Here is a 23662-nt window from a genome sequence, read left to right as displayed (position 1 = left end):
GTGATTAAAGGTACCTTTGTTTGCGCACCAGCCGTCTTTCTTTGACCCTTGACAACTGCTGATTTACCTGAAATGAATGTGAGGCGTTCACCTGTATCATTTATTTACAAAACTACTCATCACTCCCTTAGAGTTTATGAGCAGCTGACGACATTAACAATGACTGCGGCCTATTTAACTGTCCCAGTAAGATGTGATGGTTGGACAGTCGGCCAGCATGTACAGAACTAAGGAAAAGAGACATGGTACATTTTAATTAGTTCCACCTGTTCTTTTCCTTGGCGTTGTTTCACCAGCTCACCGGATTGACGACTAATTTGCTGCAACTAATTAAATTTAGCAACAAATGTTTTCATTATAACCAAGTTTTGACTTTGGTTGAGCTATAAAATAGCTTAATCCTTTAGCTGCGTCTGTGTTAAAACTATGCTTGAATAAACATTCGACTTGTCAAGGCACAGTTGTACCTAATTTATAACATCAGTTGTGGCTTGGTTACATTTAGATGTGCCATTAAGCCAGCATGCAGAGCAGCAGAGAGCACTGGCACCGGTGCAGGTACATGGAATCTAACCATCATTAATCTTATTAGTTACACCTGTGTTTGGCAAGTCAGATTGTTTGCTGTTAGAAAGGTCTGTTGTCCATTATCTACACCTGACTACATATCTATTATGTAAGTGGCGTTGCTTACATTTTTTTCCAAACCGTAAACTCTTAACATTATAGTCACTGCTAAAACTCAGCTGAGTGCTAAATGTCATATAGGGCCAGCTGCACAATGGCACCCTTGGAGTTTAAAGGTTTCAGGCTGGTTCCAGGGACATTTCAGCATGGCAGACCGTTGCCGTTACTAAGTAGGTTTATTTACAGTATGTAGCACATTTCCACAGCAGATGTCACAAAGTGCTTCACAATAAAGACCAAAAGAGCAAATGAAAGTCATCAGAGAATATATATGCAAAAATAAGACTACTAAAAACTTCTGAAGTTTCAGCCTCAGACATACAGTCATTTTGACTTGATTCACAAAAGTCATGAATGGGATTCTCAATGTGACAGGAAGCCTGTGTAAAGAACCTTTACACTTTTTGGACGACTTAGTCAAACATAGCAGCAGCATTTTGGACCACATGTAAAGTGATACTCCTAATCCAATAAGAAAACAGTTGTCATCATTGAAGTCTGTTCTCTAGAATAAATAGACATACACCAATCAGCCACAACATTAAAACCACTGACAAGAGAAGTAAATAACATTGACCATCTTGTGACAATTCAGTGTTCTGCTGGGAAACTTTTGGACTTGGCATTCGTGTGGATGTTACTTAGACATGTACCACCCACCTAGACCAGACCCGGCACCCCCACCCCGTAGCAATGACACTCCTTGATGGCAGCAGCCATCCCCAGCAGGATGCAGCCTAACACAGACACACACACAAAAACGGTTTAGGAACAAAACATGAAGAACAGCACAAGGTGTTGACCTGGCCTCCAAATTCACGAGATCCCAAACTGATCAAGTATCTGTGGGATGCACCGGAACAAGCCTGATCCACAGAGTCCCCTCCCCTGAACCCATGGGACCCGAAGGCCCCCCACTACCAACGTTCTTTTGCCAGACACCACGCGAAACCCTCAGAAGGCCCATGTCCATTCTCTGATGAGTCGCAACTGTCTTGGAGGCACAAGGCAGACCTACACAATATTAGAAAGGTGGTCTTAATGTTATGCCTGATCGGTGTATGGTTATATGCAACAACCACATTTGTGTCTTTTGTCAGTTACCCACATACTCACACTCTCTCCAGCTGGAGATCAGAATCATTTTCTTTAGAAGTCTGTCTGTTGTAGCTGTTTTTCTCTCTGGTTTATTTCTCCAGTTAAAGTGTCAGGAAACATTATCAGAAGCATGTCATACAGGCCAGATTCTTCTTAAGTCAGATAATGATGCACTTCAACGCTATACAAAGCTCAATATAAAGGGAGTGATAACACTTACCTGCCTAGCAGTGTCACTACAAACAACCCATAATGCAACCCTCTCTGTAGAAGGCCATGCTACACTGATACTTTATCCATTCAAAGATAATATATGCTGTTGGGACCATGTAATTAAAGCTTAAATGTAACATGGCCCCTTTTAAAATCCATTTACCAGAAGAAATAAACGGTTTTTTATAAAGGGTTTAAGAAGGTAGTCAAGTCCATCCACTTTTATCCTTTTGAGTAATTGAAGACAGCCTGTTAGTTTCATTGTCTTGTTAAGTTCAGATGATTAGGATGTTTTTATTATTAAGAGTGAAATTAATGAAAGAGCCAGCTGCTGATGCAGAAATGGGACATTAAACTTTTACAATTGAATCATTTCACGTCGGGGACCTGCTCTGTGGATATACTGTGTGTTTACTAGCGCAGTGTGATGAATGGTTTTGTATGCAGCTTGCAGGGTGTATTGATGGCTGGCCGTGGCAGTCTAAGAGTTTAATCTGGGCCTCAGGAAATTTTCCACTGTTGGTTTTTCCACTCCAGGTGATTCATTAGAAGGGTGGTTACTGTGTTTGCATGCGCATTTTTTTTCTGCGCGTGTGTATACTTGCGGATAGCCGGGTTTTCCCCAGCCCCACGTTGGACTGCAGTGGTATAGGACATGTCGAGTTTACAGAACAATATATTATTTAATCATCAACATCACCATATACAGTAAATTGACAACAATGTATACCATATAAACTAGTTTTACTGCAATACATTTTTAATATAATACAGTTTAGTGAGGAGAACATCAGTTAAACTGTTTAGGAATATTTAGATTTTCAGCATTCAACTGAAAGACTTAAAGATTATTATCAACCCTCACCTTATATTTGTCTTCCTCCATGTTTGCTTTTTCTATGTGCATGTGTGTGTTTACAGTATAACCAGGGCTTGGTGTCTGTGTGTATTTAAGCATCTGTTTAATACAAAGCATTAAGTCATACTCTCAACAATGGTTAATCCAGTTTTAGAGAAGTGTGTATGCTCAGCAGAACAGCTCTATTGTCTCTCTGTCTCTGTCTTTCTCAGGTCATGGCAGTAACTTGTCTTGTTTACTGTGTTTTCCCCGAATCTGTGTGTGAGGGAGATTTATATACGTTTTATTTCATCATCTCTTGACAAGGGACACTGCTGGTCAGAATACTTTTATGAGTAATAAAACACTGGAGTTAAAGGCAGAGTAAACCATTCTTGTGAAAGGAACGAACAGCAATTTAAGCACACACCTTTTGAATACTCCTCCAGAAACTTGGCATCCTAAATTCATGGTTATGCATTGCCAAGGAAACAACACTAACAAGAGAGAGCGACACAACAAATAATGTAACTAAGGTTTGCTTGGTAGTGTGTTAGCAGACTGTTGCTGCAGCAAAGCTAACATGAAAAAGAATGAGATGGTTTCCCAGGACTGGCACATCTGCTCAGAGCAGTGATACTCACAACTCTCCTGCTGCTGATTGGCTGGACTAGTGTTGTATGGATCGGTCCGAGTCACTTGTTTTACAATAACAGAGCCAAGGCTCAATGCAAACATCACAGATTTATTCAAGGCACTCCCAGACAGCTAGTAGAACATTGTAAAATGTTGGATATATTTGAAAAGAAATATACTGGATTAGTATGGATTTCTCCACCTTTAAAGTTGATTTTTTTATTATTATTATTATTGTTTTTTATAAATGGTATATGGTCTAGCATTTGTATCGTGCTGTGGTACCTATTAGTACTCAAAGTGCTTAACAGTCACAATGACACATCTATCCACTCATTCACACAAACACACACACATTCACACACCAGTGCCCAGGGGAGCTGGGAGCAACTTGAGGTTCAGTGTTTTGCTTATGGACTCTCAAGGATGACATATGGTCCATGCACAGGTTATCAATAGACTAACGTTCTGGTTTGTGGACAACACGGTCTGCCTACTGAGCCACGGACGCCTTTGTTCTCATTTATAGGAAACGTTTATACTGATACTAGCTGATCACAATTTTGGTATGCACCTAACTGCACTGTTAATGAAGTTTGTTCTTAAAACTCTGCAGTAGGTTGATGGAGCATAAAATCTGCTGGAAATATAACAGAAAAATATGCATTTCCCCCAACACTGATTTCATTCAGCAGAAAAAGATGGCTAACATGGACAGAGACAGATCCACATTTTTAACAACATTGCTTCCTGCTTCATTCCCAGAGCTTACATGGTTATTAGGTGCTAATAATTTCCTGATGAACAGATTCTGAATAATTTACACCTCCCTCTCATTTCTAATGAAAATTCCTTCTGATTGGGCCAGTCCGCTACGGTTGACCTGGTTACACGAGGCATCTTTGCACCAATAGATTGACTGTTTTTACTGCATTATTTTGTCAGAACTTACTAAGCAACAGATGAGAAGTCATATCAAGAAACATGTGACCGCAGGGAACTGCTGCCCATTTCATAGTGGCAGTATAAATTAACTCTGTCTGTGGCAAATGTGACAAGGCAGGCGACAACTGTCAGCTCCATTCATCTGGCTTCATTTGCGAGCAACACAGTCTGACGCCACGCTCAGCTTAGTGTGAATAGGTTTCCTGTGGCGTAGTGATGAGTAAAATGAGATAGAGGAGACATGTTACACACACATGTGCACCACTCTTCACCACAACACAGAGGTTTGCAATGAAAGAACTATAAAGGAACCTATAGATGTCTGCATAGTTTTAGTCACATATACCAAACAGCCACAGCGTTAAAACCACTGACAGGAGAAGTAAATAACATTGACCATCTTGTGACACTACAATGTTCTGCTGGGAAACTTTTGGACCTGGCATTCATGTGTATGATACTTAGACATGTACCACCCATCTAGTCCAGACTAGACACCCCCACCCCATAGCAATGACACTCCTTAATGGCAGCAGCCATCCCCATCAGGATGCAGCCTGACACAGACACACACACAAAAAACGGTTTAGGAACAACTCAAGAAAACATGAAAAACAGCACAAGGTGTTGACCTGACCTCCAAATTCACTAGATCCCAAACTGATCAAGTATTTGTGGGATGATCCACAGAGCCCCCTCCCCTCAACCCATAGGACCCAAAGGCCCCCACTAACAACATCTTGTTGCCAGACACCACAGGACACCCTCAGAAGGCCCATGTCCATTCTCTGATGAGTCACAACTGTTTTGGAGGCACAAAGGAGACCTACACAATACTAGTAAAGTGGTCCAAACATTATGCCTGATCGATGTAACCATAGTGATGGAGAGATATGGTCACTAACCTTCATGTGGTTTCAGTTTTCAGGATAAATATACATTCTTATACAAAATTGAATTTCAAGGTGAAAGAGAGAAATGACAAAAAACAGTCATAAAACTTTAAATTCAAAACCCTTTTCCTCACTATCTGGGCTATTGTCATGGTTTGTAGAATGTAAAAGAACCTAATCACAGACTGGCATAAAGTGGCTGGTGCAGCACCTGAGTTAGGTATGTGCAAAATAACAGATAAGACAAGTCAATAAGTAATATAGAGTTAGTGTGTGCAGGGAGCAGAACGGAGTAGAATCATTTTATGAAAAAGAAACAGATTTGCACACATTATGTTGAGCAGTGTGCAAGAATTGGCTGTAACATGAAGATGAGCACCCTGTGGACAGGAAAACTACTGAGTCACAAATGTCTGTGATAAAGACCACGCTGTTATTAAAATGTGATTCTCAGAGCAATGGAAAACAAAAATATTGATGATTTTTATGAGCTGAGCTTTAATATCTCTATTGTTGCAGTATCTTTGATAACTTATCGACGAATTTTTCTGTTATGTCTTTAATGTGCACCACACAATCTGCCTATTAACCCGTCTGTCGTTAGACGTTATCCTCTCACATCAGAGACGTCAGTAACTCTTCACCCTCTGTCTTCTTCATTTCTAGACCTCTGAACCGACAGAGCATTTCGACAGACAGGACTCTCAAACTGCTGCTGCCCACACTCAGAGCTACGGTCGTAGTGGCAGCCAGAGCAGAGCCACTCATTCCCACACCTACAGAAATCCCAGCACCGCTTCCTCCTCCGTCCACCAGACACAGCAGCATCATTCACGCCAGGATCATGCAGAGTCCCATGCATCGGATGGAGGGGTCCCCCCTGCTCTTGCCAACACCCTGGAACACATAATAGGTCAGCTGGATATTCTCACTCAGGTAAGCAGAAGATGTGCTAATCTTTCATGACAAACAGCATGTACTGTACTATAGCTGTGCCTCCCACCCACACTGTTCGGGAACAAAAACTCCCTTTACAGCCTGCAGGCCAGAGATGGAAACACGCTGCTGTTAAAACGCCAAGGTATTAAAATAGCACCTCTTCCATGTTGTCTGGTACTCCATTGAACTGGTGCGTTTATGCCGCACAGGTTTGTGTCTGTGGTAAGTTTTATTCCTTAAATTGATTAGTAAATCAAACATTCTCTACAGAAAGTTTCTACTGAGAGTGTCCACGTTGACATGTGTGCATTATTATAAGCAACCGCTGATACTACACAGACAAATCTGTGTTTTTAAAATCTAGTTTTAATGCAGGACATATGAAATTCCACCCACCTCTGTGATCTGGAGGAAAATGTGTAGAAAAAAAACTCCCAAGTTGTGTTATCTGTAATTTAAATTGGTTTGGTTTTTGCCAAATCATTGCACAAACATTTTTCCTTACATAGGAATCCTTTATGCATACGCGCATACCATGTTAAAGAGTTTGGTTTGTCTCAGTGTGAGTTGCTGGTGAAGGCCAGACACAGTTTGAAGCCAGACCAAACCAGAGCCTGCGACACTAAAAATAGGAAAAGATCACCAACCACTCCAACCCCAAATGCTCTGCTTCTCATCAATTTATGTCCTCATTTTTATGTTGTCTGTTTTTATATGGCTCTATAAAATGTGATAGTGATGGACGCTGAGAGGCCTGTGGAAAGAATTTTGAAGAAGCATTTGAGGCGGCAGCTGCAAAAAATCTGACCGCCAATTCCAGTTGCAACTTTTAAGCCCTTTTGAGACTGACGTAGCCACTGTGAAATGAAATAACTGCAGCTGTTGAACTTTCATGGAGACCAGTGCATTTCTTTGGGTGGTTAAAGATTAAATTTAACCAACCAGTTCCCTGGCAATGCTTGAGACTGCAGCCGGTGGCAGCTTTGCATCAGACCACAACACAATGCAGGGTTGTCCTACTATCCATATCCTAGCCACTTAATTTATGCATCTACTGCTGATTTGTGTTTTCTGGAAATTTACACTTTCAGGGTCAGTGGTCGCAACCAGTAATTATTGTGCATGTTCGCTTCGGCCAATACTGATAATCATTCAGATTAATCTCACAAACTGAAAATGTTGATGATAATAATGATAAACACTAATGTTTAGAGAACGTTCAACATGTTTAGAATATATGTTAAAGTTTGTAATAATTTCTATTCGTTCATTTGAATACATAAACTTGTGCCAAATCATTTACTCAACTGCCTGTGCAGCTAACATTGGTAACATACTGTAACCCCAGATTCTATGAGTGCATCGTATTGAGTCTTTCTAGTTTCCCAAGTACAAGTGATAAGAGTGCAGTATCTTATCACATCCACCGTACAACTTACGGTTCTCCTTGATGAATGGCTTTTACTGTCTGCCTTACTCGTTGTGTTTATGGATGACAACAGTTGTCATGGTCAACCGGAGTACACTATAACCCGGAGTACTCTCCACTCGGCTGTTGTGTGAGGAGCTCATCGTGTTTGCGTAGCCAGGCAGCAGCAAAGAAAGCAGAGAGTCTAAAATTCCACAATCTGAACAACAGTAATGATGAACAGAACTTCTGTTGACGACTTTTATTTTGCTTGTTATATGGATACTGGAAGGAAGCCCCCTGTTTCGTTTCATGCTCACCGCATTCCTGGTGCAATCTCATTAAATATTAAATATTAAAATGTTATTTCTTATTCCAATCCAATGAACACCAGGATATTGTTTATTCATAGCATCCAGTATGCTGTAATAGCTGTACACTTCTGTTGAATGAGATGGAGCAGAGAGAGCTGGAAGAAATTCAGTTGCTTCTGCGCCCCGAGGAAAATACATCATTCATATATGAGTGGCGGCACTCAAGGCCTCACTTGCTGATAGTAAATGCTTAATGGCCTTGTAGAGACACAGAAACACACTATGGTTTCTCCCTGATTCTATTTTTTTCTTTTCTTGTCCACCATGTAGGAGAGTTTATTAATGACCCTTGTTCGCCACACAGTTAGCTTACTCCTCCCAGAGGGTGTTGCCAACATCTTCCTTTCAAGAGTGCTATGCCCCAACCCTGGTATCAGACTTAGCCAGACTTATCAGAGACTTATGTGCCTGGCTTTATTCTGACGCTCTTTTATTGTTTGGTTTCGTTCTTCGGTGGTGGAAGCTTAGACATTGTCTTTTTCCTGAAAGGATCATAAAGTGGCGATCATGCGTGGGGTTTTTATAGATGTTTTTTATTTACATATTATATAAATGGACATTTCTGACCACATATAGCATTATTTTAGCTTCAATCTGTCATGGAAAAATAACTGGTCTTCCCATGTAGCTTTGCAATGATTTCTAGTAGTGTTAGCAACATATGGAACATTCAGCTTTCAGAAGAGATTCAGGTTATGACATGCAGCGAAGTTCTAGATGGCCTAAAGTTGAACCGTGGACCATGCATTTATGTGGTATGTGCCCTAACTTTCAGGCTACCAAGTTCCCTGTAATTTGCGTTTTTTTTTTTTTTCCCAGCTGTTTCACCAAAGACATGGTGTTTTAAGATTTGAGAGAACAACTGATTTAATTTCTAGTAAAACCTCCATTATAAGACATGGAAACTTTGTTGCACTGGCAATTAGCATCTGCTCAAGGAAATTGTTGTTGGGTTCTTGTCTGACACTAAAAAGATAAAGACACCACAACAGCTCCCAGCCATTGGCCTGCCTGCAACCAAGAGCCAGAAAAGGACTGTAATAGTTCAAACATTGGTGCTGTCGTTTTGTTGTTTTGAGGTCAGAAGTGACGTTGGCTCTTAAGATGCTCATGTAAAGCGGCTGTGCTGCTGCTGTTGGTCATTTCATTTTTTCAAAGCATCCATTTTATTGTAACAAATCCCTTCACTTTTGGTGAACTGGGGGCTTCGGGCTTTATTCTTTATTCTGAAAAAAAACTATCAGCATGCCTGGCTCCAGGAGCCACCAATGTTGGGGCAGTTCAAGGTATTCCACACAAATCGACCTTAGAGGTAAAGTTCATGTTTCAACTGTCTGAAATTTAAGCTTTAAAATGTTTAAATTTAGTTTTGAAATGTTTGACGAGGAGGAAAATGCATTAAATAATAATATTTTTGTTAGAGAAGTCTCTCTAATTTAGTTGAGAGTCCTGGATAACCAGTGAAAACAGCAAATGCCTCAATGGTTACAGGCTTGGCTGAACTTATTCACCCATGCAGATGTAAACAATGATAAATCTTTCAGTAACACCTGGCTGGTTTCATACACAGCTTGTTTTCAACAGGTGTTTCTAGAGAACATGCAGTTCAGTGTAAATAGCAGGGCTCTCTATTGTATAATGTCCAGGAAACAGTGGTTTGCATTCACAGAAGTGGCTGCATATCGTGGAGAGCCATTTTATTTACCTCCAGAATCCGTTCATTTCTTCTTTTTTTTTTTTTTACAGTGCAGACCAACTTAAGACTGGAAATAATCAAATTTGCTAATTTCATTTTTATTTTATGCAGACATTAGAGACACTACACTCTAGGGCAGGGATTCCCAAAGTGTGGTGGGGGTGCGCGAGATGAAAAATGTAATGGAGAAGTTATCTTCTTCTTTGCACTATGTGCGCCTAGTTTGTGGCCTCTTATTTCATCCATACAGTGTTTCAGTTTAATTCAAACGCAAGAGCGCATTGTTGTGATCCTTATTATATTGTTATATGTGTGTTCTGGTCATTTGAGCATGATTAAACATGCCACCTGTAATGTGGGTATATAAAAGCTTGTTGCGTTTTTTTTTTAAGGTGTGGGGGATTGGGGGTGCGTCAACCCGGTTGGGACATAGAAGGGGGTCCGTGGCCAAAAAAGTTTGGGAGCCGCTGCTCTAGAGATTAGACTGACAAAACACCATTATTTATTGCTGCACTACTTCCTTCTTGTTTATAAGTCCTTCCCCCGGCATTGTTTTTCACTATTACACCTCTTTGTAACTCTAATAGTTGAGGAGACTGAAAGGGAAAATGATGAATTATTCAGCATTGAACCGAAGCTTCCAAACCCTCAGTTTGCTGTGTTAGCTGCTTTTCACTTCTCTTCCCCCTCCCTGTTCTCAACCTCCATACCTTTTTCTTCCTACTTTCCTTCTTTCTTATTTAATTTTTTTTTTTAATTTTTATCCAAATGGAAATCAGGTCTCATTTAAATATTAATTTTGAATTGCATGCCTTCAAAAAAGAAAAGACTCTAAACTGAAAAAAATTAAAGTAGTCATTACAAAGATGTGATCATGTGAGACGTTTTGACTCAAAGCTTTAATTTGAAGAAATTCACACCCATACTGGAGGAAAGCTGTAAGAATTTAAACCATCACACAGAGTCTCCTAGAGGGGATCAAACGTGGTCAGACTGATTGATCTAATCGTTAATAAAATGTTAATATTTAATAGTTTTTCACGTGAATCCTACCCAGTGACTGCCCGGAGTATGGAACCAGTGTGTATTACTAAACCTTTCATGATGCTTTGCCAAGTCTTTACTGCAGCTGTCTTCTCAACTCTCAACTCAACTCAACTTTATTTATAAAGCACATTAAAAACAACCACAGCTGAAACAAAGTGCCGTACATAGGTGAGACAAACTATGTACAGACAAACTATGTTTCGGTTGTTTTTTGTTCATGACTCTTTCTGCTTGTATCTTCTAAAATGCTCTCTCACCATTTTCATCTCGGGTCTTCTCGGCTTGATTAGCTGATCAAGGGGCGGCTGTGCCTCAGTAGGTAGAGCGGGTTGTCCATGAACCAGAGGGTTAGCGGTTTGATCCCCAGAATGTGCCACATGCCGAAGTGTCCTTGAGCAAGACACTGAACCCCCAGTTGCTCCCAGTGTGTGGCACTGGTGTGTGAATTTTTGAGTGCTTCTAGATGCGTCTGACTGTAAAGCGCTTTGAGTACTGAGTAGGTAGAAAAGTGCTATATGAAAGCAAGGTCGTTTACCTATTTACCTTTTATTGAAACCTATAAATTAATAAATCCTTTAAAGTGCATTTTATTATTAGCTGTTGAATGTGGTGATTATACTGTCTATAGAATAAAAAAAAGAGAGAAAACAAAAAGTGAACTGCTTAATTAGGAGCAGCCACTGTGGTATCAGCTGACACTGTGTCTAAGTTGGCATTGTTGAAGAAAAAGAGGAAATGAAATTACGGACTTAAATTACCTTTATGATAAGTCAAAGTTTCCTTCTCTAAACCTACAGCATGAAAACTCATGTCTCACACTAAGCATGCAGTGCCCACACTTTCTCTATTAATTATATAGTATTAAAAATACTGAATAGACCTGAAAACCTGCTCTTATACTCAGCATCACTCACTAACTCATGTGCAGTAGCGCCTCAATACACCTTTAGACAGTCATTTGCTGGAAAAGATGATGAGTTTTCACTGTGATATGGCTCTTGAGGAAAAACTGTAACACAATGCTTTATTAATGCTGGAGTATGTTATTTATTTATTTTTTTGTTTCTGTGTGTGTCACAAACCGAGAATGTGTATTCTTGTCAGAGAGGCTAAATGTAGAGGCCTAGTGAAACAACAAAGTGAAAGAAACATGTTCCCGTACATCCCCCGTGAGCTGTTTGTCAGAATTGTTATTTATTAGTTTCTGTGGGTGGTTAACTTTTTTGGAAACTGCTGTTTACAACGTTTTTTGGAAGAAGTTTTCGTCACAGTGTTGCTGATTCTCAGGAAGTGGAAGTTAGAAGTGTCTGATTTGTTAGGTCATACTGTATGAGTGTTCTGGGAAATTCATTCTGTTAAACGGCACCGCGTCCTCTTCATTTACTGCCTCTCTAAGCTGTTGTGAAATAATTTAAAACTTTTATTCATTTAAAATTTCTAATGTATGTTCTTCCATACATTAGAAATTTAACTTAACATTCTGTTAAGAAAACATTAAAACTTGTAAAACTGCAAACTGGGTTAAACTGTTTTCCCCTCTATTAACAACTTGGTTACGCAGCCATTATTTACATATTGTAGATATTTCCATTCTTATTGTTGCATCATGATGCATTTATATTGATCAGCCACAACATTAAAATCACCACGGGTGAAGTGAATAACATTGACCATCTTGTGACAATGTAATGTTCGGCTGGGAAAGTTTTAGACCTTGTGTTCATGTGGATGTTACTCAGACATATACCACACACCTAGACCAGACCAGACACCCCCACCCCATAGCAATGACACTCCTTGATGGCAGCAGCCATCCCCAGCAGGATGCAGCCTGACACAGACACACACACAAAATGGTTTAGGAACAACTCAAAAAAACATGAAGAACAGCACAAGGTGTTGACCTGGCCTCCAAATTCACTAGATCCCAAACTGATCAAGTATCTGTGGGATGATCCACAGAGGCCCCTTCCCTCAAACCATAGAACCCAAAGGCCTCCACCAACAACATCCTGTTACCAGACACCACAGGACACCCTCAGAAGGCCCATGTCCATTCTCTGATGAGTCACAACTGTTTTGGAGGCACAAGGGAGACCTACACAATATTTGGAAGCTGGCCATAATGTTATGCATGATCAGTAATAAACCAACTGATCAGCCTGATTCAAGAGAGACCAGCTCTGTACAGCTGTTTGTAGCTCTTCCTTATTCGTAACCTCTCAGCTAATAGCAGCTACTCTGGTATCCTCTTTTGAATGACGCCCTTTGCGACCTCCCAGATTGTTCTCTGTAAGAAACTATCTACCATGTCAGGGTCATGTGCACCAAAGAGTGTGTTCATGAAAAGAAAAGAAAAAATGGAAAAAGATGAATGTGTCATTGATCAGGTATCAGTCAGGTTAGAAAAGAAAATGGACTATCCTCTGAACATAGAGCTGAATATTTCCTCTTCACTCAAGCTAAAAAATCTTTTCAGCCTAGTGTTTCTGCTCAGTGCTGTCACAGCACATTAACAGCCTAAAATTACTGTGTTGACACTAAGGTGAGGCTCTCAATCCATGACTGTTTGACTTTTATTGGCTTTCTGCCAGTACAGTGGACTTTAATTGGGTTATTAATACAGTTGGTTGTAAGCTGCAGCAGTACTCCGCATCTTCTGATTATTACTATGGGTTCATGGCCGTTTTTCCACCATCAGTCAGCTTTTAGAGTGCTTTTGTTCTTAATTTGTGACTTCATATCGACACTAGACATATCTGCACTGTTCCTTTTATAGGCTGCATAGTCCATCCTTCCTCTTGGAGGGTCATAGCACAGCTAGCTACCTTCAGAGGAATAAACTGACTTTGCCACCTATCATCAGCATCAGTTTGCCTCCCTTTGACTTTCAGACTATTGTAGTGTGTCATACCAAAGCGGTGAGACTTCGTAACAGAGGCCAGCAATGCTCAGGGCAATGGAGAGTATAATGTGTTCTGGAAGGAAAAGAAAAACAGCTCCCTCTATTTTTAGGAGCATAAAGATTTGGTTTCCACTCCAGATGAAAACTATAGGCCTGTATAATGTTGCTGCTGCCTGGGGACAAGCGAAGAAGCACACACACAGACACCAACAGCTAGCAAGGGATGGGTAGCCGGATCAGGTTGGTGAGATAAACAGGGTAGTATTGATCTGGAAAATGGAGACCGGGCGAAAGGGAGGGAGAGAAAGAGGAAATCCACGTGCTCACGTGATGCATGAGATAGCAGAAGATGTTATCAGCGCTCGCTCACACGGTGTCGAACTCATTGCAGTGTGATGTGTATGTTAGACCATGAGATTATATGGAGGATTTAATCATTTTTGTCAGTTCCTTCATCGCTCTGTGTTTATTCACGCCTGGTTGTGTGTTTGTGTGTGTGGTACTGTGGGACTGAGTAATGAGATTAAAATAGAAGTCCTCCGACATTTCTCTGATACCATGAACCACGGCGATTCATTTTATAATGAAAAGAGCCAAAATTAAACTTTTGGGTCCCGAAAGAAAGTAGAAAGAAAACCCCAAAACCCTGTTGATATTTAAAACCAGCACTAATATGCAAGAACACGGCCTTCAAGCAGACACGTCTAAATACATATTTTTTAAAACAACGAAACACAAATGTACTATATTTAATATTTCTGTTTTTAGCAGCCTTAACCAGTTAACATTTCTTATAAACCCAGGACTTTTGCAGGTTAAATGTCACAGCTTGAGAAGTGTGAGCGATGTGATGGGTCACATATAGCTCAGCTATATCTGCATGAACTGCAGGAAAGATGAGCGGAGGTCGTAATTCACAAAGATTACTGGAGCAAACAGAGATTTAAAGACTTACTTTAGAAAAAAGCATTGGTGAGTCCAGGTAGTGTAGTAGAGGATGGTAATTTGTCATGAAATATGTGATCTGTCCTCCGTCATTTGTCTCTGGATATTTGACTTTTCAGTCCTTTGACCTCTTTTACATTTATTTATTTATGAGTTTTTCGGATGATCAAAAGTGCATTTTAATCCTCTGCAGTTGTTGCACCATAGTCAGTGAGTTTACTGTTTGGAGTCCTGGACTTCATCTCATCAATAACCAATGTTAGGAGATTCTGTGAGACAAATATAATTGGTTGAGGGTCTCAAAGATCAGACCTGAAGAAGCCACTTGAGTGACTGGTGAAGCATCCGTTTTATTTTGCTATTAACTATACCATGACCTAGATAACTTCACAGATAATGAATTTAATGACTGTTTTAAAGAAGAAATTGAACGACTAGTTGTGAAGCTCTTTATTCAGTCACCTTGTTTTAGGCAGTAGCAGTGAAATGGTTGTGAAAGATCCTGAAACAAAAACTAAACGAGATCTCGGGAGTGTGCAGTTTAAACCCTTTGAACATATTAAGAATCCAGATTATGTAATATGGGTTTTATGAAAGCACTTCTGTCTTTGTTTTTCTTCAACCACATGGCAACTTTTTACACCTTTGTATCTCGTTTCTCATCTCCAGCTGGTTATGTTTTGATAAATGCTTGGGGAGTGACTCACCTCTGCGCTGCTTTCTAGCAATTTCAAAATTACTCTCGCTGGCACAAGGAGCGACATACCACACCATTACAGGTCAAGACATGCTGACATACGTACATGCTCTTACTGGTCCCAACCAGAGCCTCGCCTGTCTGAGGATGTTGTGTTTACCATTTGATTGTTTCTGCCCTTAGCAGAATTTTTGTTGCCCAGCACTATCATTCAAAGCTGCTTAGTAGCTGGGGTTTTGTTTGTCACCAGGCAACTTTAGCTCAGTAAAACAATTATGTAAGGGGCTCAGCGGGGATTGTTGTCACTTTCCAGAAGAAGACTTACGCACATTACTGTCATTGTTTTCCTTGAATTTACATTGTTGTATTTAGCTGAAACATGTCAGTGGACCTTCTGAGCTTTGGATTCAAAGCAGAAAAGGGGGAGGGGACTGAGCTAGACCAGAGAGGATTTAAGTGCAGGAGGGAGATGGTGGCAGGAGTCGGATAGTCGGCTCAACGAGTCTTTGATCTGGCGGTGTGAAGTGGAAGCCCACTTTTCGAAGTAGAGACTACTGAGGATGGTTGGTAACACCTGCAGTCAAAGCGCACCACACAGACACACAAAGAGAGGAGGCAGAGGATGGGACATTAATGTAACACCAGCAATTTAACTCTGACTAGATTTATAGTAGTCACATTTAAGTGTTAATTGTCAGTACATATGTTATTATTTGTAGATGCACAGTTGCTGGAAATCCCTGGATGCCACAGGAATCTTTTCCCTAGCAAAATTACGGCTACGTGGATACTGAAGCTCTGATAGAATGGAGGATAGAAAGACCCGCTCTGTCCTCAGTAATCTGTTCATTCAGATGGTGAAACCCCTGGAAATGACACCTGGAGGCCCCTCTGACAAACGGGCTCAGATGGCACAGTGCTCCAATGTACGAGCGCAGACACACAACAAATACTGTCACTGTTGGAGGATGCTGAGAGGAAAAGTATGTCGCGCTGTGATCTCACTACCCACACATGCCCGTCCTGTATCGGAAAGCTACTTTCTTGTATTCGGCGTGTGTGTGCGTAAGTGTGTTTATGCAACCGCGCGAGAGAGAGAGAGAGAACAAGAGAGAGAGTGCGTGCCAGACACAGAGTCTCTAGTGTTTTCATCTCAAGCAGCAGATTTCTCGACGATAATCAGCTGGATTGTCTTGCGCGCACAACATCTGTCTCAAACGCACACAAACATAGCCATTATATAGTCATTACTGTCAGGCTGATTCTGTACAGCCTTTCTCTAACTCTAACTCATTCTCTCTTATCCACATCTCCTTCCTTCCCTTCTTGTTTCTTTGTCTTGTTCCCACCCTCTCCTCTCCTGTCCTCCTTCTCTTCCACCATCCAGACTGTTTCAATCTTGGAGCAGCGGCTGACGCTGACCGAAGACAAGCTCAAGGAGTGTTTGGAGAACCAGATGGAGATCAGCCTTCATCTCCAGAGAAGAGAGGAGGCTTAAAGATGGCGGCATGAGAGAGAGAGAGAGGGGGGGGGGGGGGATCTGTGGTCACACCAAGACCGTAGATCCAACTCGCATGCTTCCACACATACAGCAAGGACTGAACCTTAAACGCCTACTGAGCCTTACTCCTGATGTACAGTATCCGATTACTTTACACAGACATATCCGAAGTGAAGGAGTTGAATATTAGAAGAAGTTAAACTACGGCAGTGCTGAGTGTGCAGTCCCTTTTCTGCTGACAAAGGATCTGCTGCTAGTCACTTTCTGTGTCGTTGTGTGTGTGTGTGTGTGTTTACGATGGCTGCCTGTACGAAAGTGTCAACACATGCAAAGGACTTTTGTGCTTGGCCATCTGCTCTACATGTTCGTTTTTTATCCCATTTTGTATTGTGTAGAGCTGCATTAGTTAAATTCTCTTTTTTCACTGAAGAGTGCATATATGTACAGCATATAAACAACCAAATAATTCATTGGCCCAGTCATCTTTATTGTTGTAAAGCTGAGAAGGACACTTCTTATCAGCTTAAATTTGATCTTATTCACAAAGTTCCTTCTTCATAAATTCAGCCGTTTTGTTCACCTTGCATCATTAGCAGTTCTTAGGTTTTAAATCGCTTTTATTCATCTTAAAGGATCATTTTGGAAATCCCATGACATTACAAAAGCCTCCATTGATGCTACTAATGAGTATTCTCTGCACGGAAATAGCTTGGAATGAAAACAAATCAAAGAACCACATCTTTGCTCTACCTGAGATGCTCTCAAAACAAAGGTGCCGTAATTAATTTTGAGGTAATCCCACATTCGCTGTGCTTCTCCTGTCAATAGTACGTATGCATACATTTTACGTGGAGCACCTTGAAACTCTTGTTAACGTCCTTCCTAAGCCCAATTCATGGTTCTACCTCTGATCTGTGCTGTCGGTACAGCATAGCTCTGAACCTTACACCGTAGCCTGACCCACACCTCCTCAGAAATGTAACTGCAACAGCGGTGATTGGTCTGAAGTGCATTTTCTCGTTCACATCTCTCAGTGGCCGGACAAGCACAAAAAAACCCCAACCTCGTTCTGCCTCCTACGCACAACATGAGCTGCTCACTTCCAAAATCCATTGTTTGAAGCGCACAGAGAAACTTAACACAGTCGACTAGCCGCGGCCTCGTGTTTTAGCATGTTTCACAGATTGATGCCACACATCAGTACACAAGTAGAAATGCTTACAATGGCGTTTGCCTCCTGCGCAGGTGTAGGCAGAGTGTAGCTCTGTTGTGAGATTGGTTAAACATGACACTAAAATTGGCGCTCTCTCCACTGGTTCCAAGTTGGTTTTCTTTTACCTTTATATCCTGCATCTAAAACCTTCATACACCGAATGTAAGTTATCGTTTACACCCATAATACACGTTTTTCACTCTTAACTCTGACTTGGAATCCGCTTATAAAATGATTCTGGGTCATAACAATGTTTGTATTCTCAGTTTGTTTTTTGTAACCGCTGCCAAATGGATGATCTCATGGGTTACTTTTAAGAGGCTGTTTCACGGTCTGGTCCGCTGAGCTCAAACAGTTACCAGAGAACTTATGACTTTCCTGTCTTTATTGTCCTCAGCAGAGATGTTAAGATCATGAGCTGTGAGCTGTGTCATCCGTTGCTCACGGCAAGTAATTTCCAACCCTTTCTGTGCCAAATTTTGAGGGATGGTTTATTACAGAGGCATGGGGGTGGCAACTGAATATGCCTGCCCTGCTTGTGTCCAAAATCCTAATGTTTCGCCCCCCCAAGTAAATTATGTAACCTGACCGCTGATGCTGGATCAGTACTTTTATTTTTAGAGGCTTCAATGAAAATGAGCCTGAGGCTCCACTTAGAACCATGCTGTGACTTCTCAAGGAACAGATTCAACCAAGCCATGACCATTCATCTTAGTTTTTTATTTAAACTGGTATTGTGATTTTATACAACAGTAATGAGTGATACTGTATGCCATGGTGGAGGTCTCAGTCAGTCTCAGAGAAGAGTGCGGTGCCATTAGCAGGGGAAAATATTAATGACTGTTTCTTTAAGACCCGGCTCGAGCTCTGCGCTGATGGAAAAAGAAGAAAAACAAAACCGGAATTCTGGAGCTGTGCTGCTGGGCCCACTCTCTTCCTTCCTGTCTGGGGCCCACGGACACACACACACACACACACACTCTCACACTCAGACACTCCAGCCAGAGAAAACAGCTCCCTTTACTATGGGCCTCAACCAGACGGCTGCCAGGAGCCCTAGTAGAGGAGAGGAGGGGCTAAAGAGTGGGTCCAATAACTGCTAGACTTTGACTCTGTGTGTGTGCTCCTGTACGTCTACCTCTGTGAGGACCAGGGTTTAGTTTTCAGCCACAGGAGTGAGGGTAAAGTGTGGTAAAGTGAGCAACATTTTGGCTGACCCTTTTAGGGCTGTTTGGAGATTTAGATTAAAGTTCGGGTTTAGTTTGCGCTTTGACAGAAGGTTCTGCCAATGTGCAACTATTTTAAAAAAGTTGTTTCTGAAGCGTAAACGCCAACCATTGTTTCTGATTCAGCTCCTCTACCATTTTTTTCTTGTTTTGTATCATTGTGTAATGAAAATCTTTCGGGTTTAGATCTGACAGGACGAGATATTTGAGACATTTATTTTGAACTATTGATGGATTTGGTGACCTTTTCTCGCTATTGCCTGACATTTAATTGTTAAAACGATCAAACTAGGAAAAAATAAATTTAATTTATAGTCCCGATCATTGTTCACTTTGTTCTGAGGCCGCCTTTAATCCCTTCATTGATTTGACTCATCTTTTGCCACATCGCAGTGTAATAACATCTGCCAAGGCTGATCAAATATATCTGTGAACATTCCTGATACGTTACTTCTAATGCTGAATTTCTAATGTTTAACCATGGGATTGTCAAGATAAAATAGTTCCTTTCTCTGAGTAAGACAAACTTCTGTGCAGAGATTTGGCATCGGACAAGTCCAAAATGACTGATCTGAAACTCGGAACATCTGGTGTTCAGGATTGGGTTGTGATGGTTAAGGTTGTTGTTAGGGCCCACAGGGAAGGCCAGAGAAGGTCCCAACAAGTATAGCTCTAAAAAAAAATAAAGAGTGTGTGTGTCTGTGAAAAGAAAGAGAAGTTGAAGACCAGGCTGCTGTAATATGTAGCCCATGTGTGGTCACATGTGTGTGTGTGTGTGTGTAGGAGGGGGTTGGTGATCCTATGAGGAGAACATCTGGATATGTTTTTCCTGGTGTGCTGTGGTTGCCGCCGCTGTTTGCCCGCGCTTGTGTGTCTGTGTGTGTGTCTTAGTCTTAGTGCTTTAACAGTTCATTGTGTCAGGTCTTTGCACTCTTGCGCTCATCTTGCCTTTTTTGTTTCCTCAAACATTATTTATATTCTGACAGTTTTATGAGGTAGAAATGATACCCAGGCGCTCCGACAGTTAAACACCCATGCACCGTCAGAGCAGGTGGAGGCTGTGCAGACTCACGGTCTTCCAAAAAAAAAAAACAGTTCGTATTCTTAGAATCATGAGTTGCACCCATTTCTGACTAAAAAAAAAAATTTAAAAAAATGAAATAGTGATTTCATCAGCGTGGCGGTCACTGCTTAATGAGACATATGGGAAGTGGAGATTTTGCAGTTCTAGGAAGTAAACGAGGGTTTCATGTACAGAGAACAGTTGAGGAACTGAAGTAAAATAACAGAGAACAACCAGCATCTTGGAAAATGTAGGTTGAGATGTAGAAGAGTTTCCAGTGAGTCACAGAAACGTCAGGTGCACTATAGGTTTTACAAGCCCTGTGAGATGTTCATGAACACAGACAGAGCGACACACAGGGGGCAGACAAAATAATGTTAACACCCCTATAAAAATATGTCGGCTGTGCTGGGAGTAAACCATAATTACTAACACTGGTTGGAAAAAAAAAAACAAAAAAAAAAAAACAGGACATCGTAGTATCCTGCTTTCAGTTTAAACAAATGTACTAATCAACACTTCATACTTTTAAAGCTGTGTGAACTAATCAGCAAAACTTAGTCACTGACAAATGTTCGCAGTTTGATTGCAACCCAATTATGCTCCACTTTTGAGCCAGTGATTGAATCATGAATGTTTTTCCACAGTGTTTAAAGCCGAGCCACCTTCACTAACATCACAAACTGTTAATACATTGACCATCAGCCACGGAGAGCAGAGCAGAGATACTGTTTCGAACAGACACCGAATTCAACATATTGGTTTTCTACCACAGCCTTTGTGACACAATATATAAAATGTAGCTGCTCATGTTGTTGCTCTGACTTTACTCCTGAATGCTGGAAGAATGCAGACTGTATTGATGTTCAGGAGAATGGAAAGTATTGGTCTTTAGGCCATGTATTGGGAACGCTTGGTTAAGGCAGTCATCTATTAAGGGGCATAAACACAGGAACAACAAGAGGAAGAGACAATAGACCGTAGAATTTTAGGACAGCTGTGGACATGTGGCTAGAGGAGCTCATTTAGGACTGTAAAGTCAGGGATTCGAACCACCTGTGCGACCCAGGCTGAGGTGCCTTGATGAACCACTGAGCCCTCAAAGTGCTACCCAGATCTATAAAGGAAATACATTTAAAGGAGTTGTACTGATGACTTTTGGGGACTGGAAGTGGGCAGGCACCAAATTGAACAAATCCAAACTGAGGCGATTACCAATAGTGGGAACTGATACAGTAAAGAGTTTCCCAAGCACTTACCGTAAGGAAACACAACCAAATTCACCGTGCTGATGATTGCTACCTCCGTCCATACACTAGAAATATTCGTATGTTCTGCTCGTTTCACTCAGAAACATTTGGGGTTGGGAAATGTACTAGAAGGCTGCCAAGGACACCAGAGCGTGGAGACGTCCACTAGGGACAAACTGTCAACTAAACGAAACTTCATGTGTGGACGAGGCTTTAATATGTTTGATCAGGATGTGTCAGCATGTAGTAGGATGTGTCTCATGACAGTTTCCTGAATGAATGAAACCATGATTACTGTTAGCGATAAGCCAGCAGCACAGTCATCGTAAGTACAGGTCTGATTGTCAGAGAGCAGCCAACGTCGTCTGTGTCCGTCAGTTTTTGGAACACGGACGGGACAATATTTGTAGCACTTTTAATGGGAACCGTCTTCCAGGGAGATTGTCTGGAAATATGCGCTGTTATCCTTTCAAGCGTGACGCTGCCCCGAAACATTATTTTGTCTACAGTCACATAAGCGGTATAAAACAACAATAAAGTGTTTACAGATGTACGGGTTTACAGAAACTCTCTGAGCTTCAGCCTCGCCATGATTTCACTGACCACCCCTGGATTTTGGCTAAACTCTCCTGTGCCTCATTTCCTGCTTCACCCCTCCTCACCCCCGCTTTCACTCCCCTCACCGCCTCCTCCTTCTCCCCCCTCTGAGTCTGAGCCGAGGTAGTGGCTGAGGTTTGGCACTCCGCTCCTCCAGCCCACGCCTCGGTTTAAGCTCCAAAACCATCTTTTCCATTCGATCCTAACGGGACTGGATGGATGGAGGGAGTGAGTGAGGTTAATTTCCATTTTTTTTTCTCCTGCTGTTATAAGACAGTCTAACAGAAGATAGGGTTTTAATTTCGTTTACCAGCTCCAGTAGCTTGCTATGGCATTCTGAACAAGAAGATGCACTTCATCTAAAAAGCAAATTCAGCTCCCCTCTCATCATCGGTCCAAATCTGGATTCCTCTTAGCAAATAAAAACTTTATCATTCTGTGCACATCTATAGTTTGCATTTGCTAAATATAAATGCTTTGCTGCTTCAGTTCTGACAAAAAACATTGTCACGGTAGAACGTGAAACATCTGCGGATGCAACCTAAAGGATCCAAGTTTAGCGTGACGTGATGCTATTGCCCAGGTGAAATGAACAAACCAGCTTGATTCTAGTTGTGTGCTGTGTGCTGGTGTAAAATGAATGACCTACTTGACCAACCCATAAAACAAACCTGCTGATAAGTCACAGAACACCCTCTCGTCACCTTAATCTCACCGGAATCTCAAAGCGTCCACCGCTTTGAATCACACCCATAGTCCAAGGCGGCCGTTCACTACAGAGGAACCGTGATTGCAAACTTACAACGATCAGGCATAACATTATGACCACTTTCTTAATATTGTATAGGTCTCCCTTGTGCCTCCAAAACGGTTGTGACTCATCAGAGAATGGACATGGGCCTTCTGAGGGTGTCCTGAGGTGTCTGGCAACAGAATGTTGTTAGTGGGGGCCTTTGGGTCCTATGGGTTGAGGGGAGGGGCCTCTGTGGATCATACCACAGATACTTGATCAGTTCGGGATCTAGTGAATTTGGAGGCCAGGTCAACACTTTGTCCTGTTCTTCATGTTTTTTTTAGTTGTTCCTAAACCATTTTGTGTGTGCCCGTGTCAGGCTCTATCCTGCTGGGGATGGCTGCTGTCATCAAGGAGTGTCATAGCTATGGGGTGGGGGTGTCTGGTCTGGTTTAGGTGGGTGGTACATGTCTTGGTAACATCCACAGACTTCTCCTTGTCAGTGGTTGTGGCTGATCTTTGTATGTTCAATTCAATTCAATTCAATTCAATTTTTATTTATATAGCGTCAATAACAATACAAATCGTCTCAAGACGCTTTACAAAAACCCGGCCTGAAACCCCCAGAGCAAGCCTGAAGGCAACGGTGGCAAGGAAAAACTCCCTTTTAACAGGAAGAAACCTCGAGCAGAACCCAGCTCATATGGAGGGACCCATCTGCCTAAGGCCAGCCGGGTACAGACAGAAGAAAGAGAGAA

At 41.5% G+C, this 23662-nt stretch overlaps 1 protein-coding gene across 1 annotated transcript in view; it reads left to right on the top strand.

Annotated features, from left to right (window-relative positions):
* Window positions 1-18278, top strand: part of poc1a (POC1 centriolar protein A) — a 42355-nt gene extending 24077 nt beyond the window's left edge. The window contains exons 10-11 of the mRNA XM_084543911.1: window positions 5977-6246; window positions 16709-18278. Of these exons, the coding sequence (XP_084400037.1) occupies window positions 5977-6246; window positions 16709-16819 (381 nt within the window). The 3' untranslated portion in view covers window positions 16820-18278. The remainder of the gene's footprint in view (window positions 1-5976; window positions 6247-16708) is intronic.
* The last annotated feature ends 5384 nt before the right edge of the window (window positions 18279-23662 follow it).

Source organism: Chelon labrosus (genome assembly GCF_963514085.1).
Source record: "Chelon labrosus genome assembly, chromosome: 4".
In the NCBI taxonomy this organism is placed as follows: domain Eukaryota; kingdom Metazoa; phylum Chordata; class Actinopteri; order Mugiliformes; family Mugilidae; genus Chelon; species Chelon labrosus.
The sequence above is the reverse complement of the archived record's forward strand: the minus strand, read 5'-3'. Positions and strand labels throughout refer to the sequence as shown.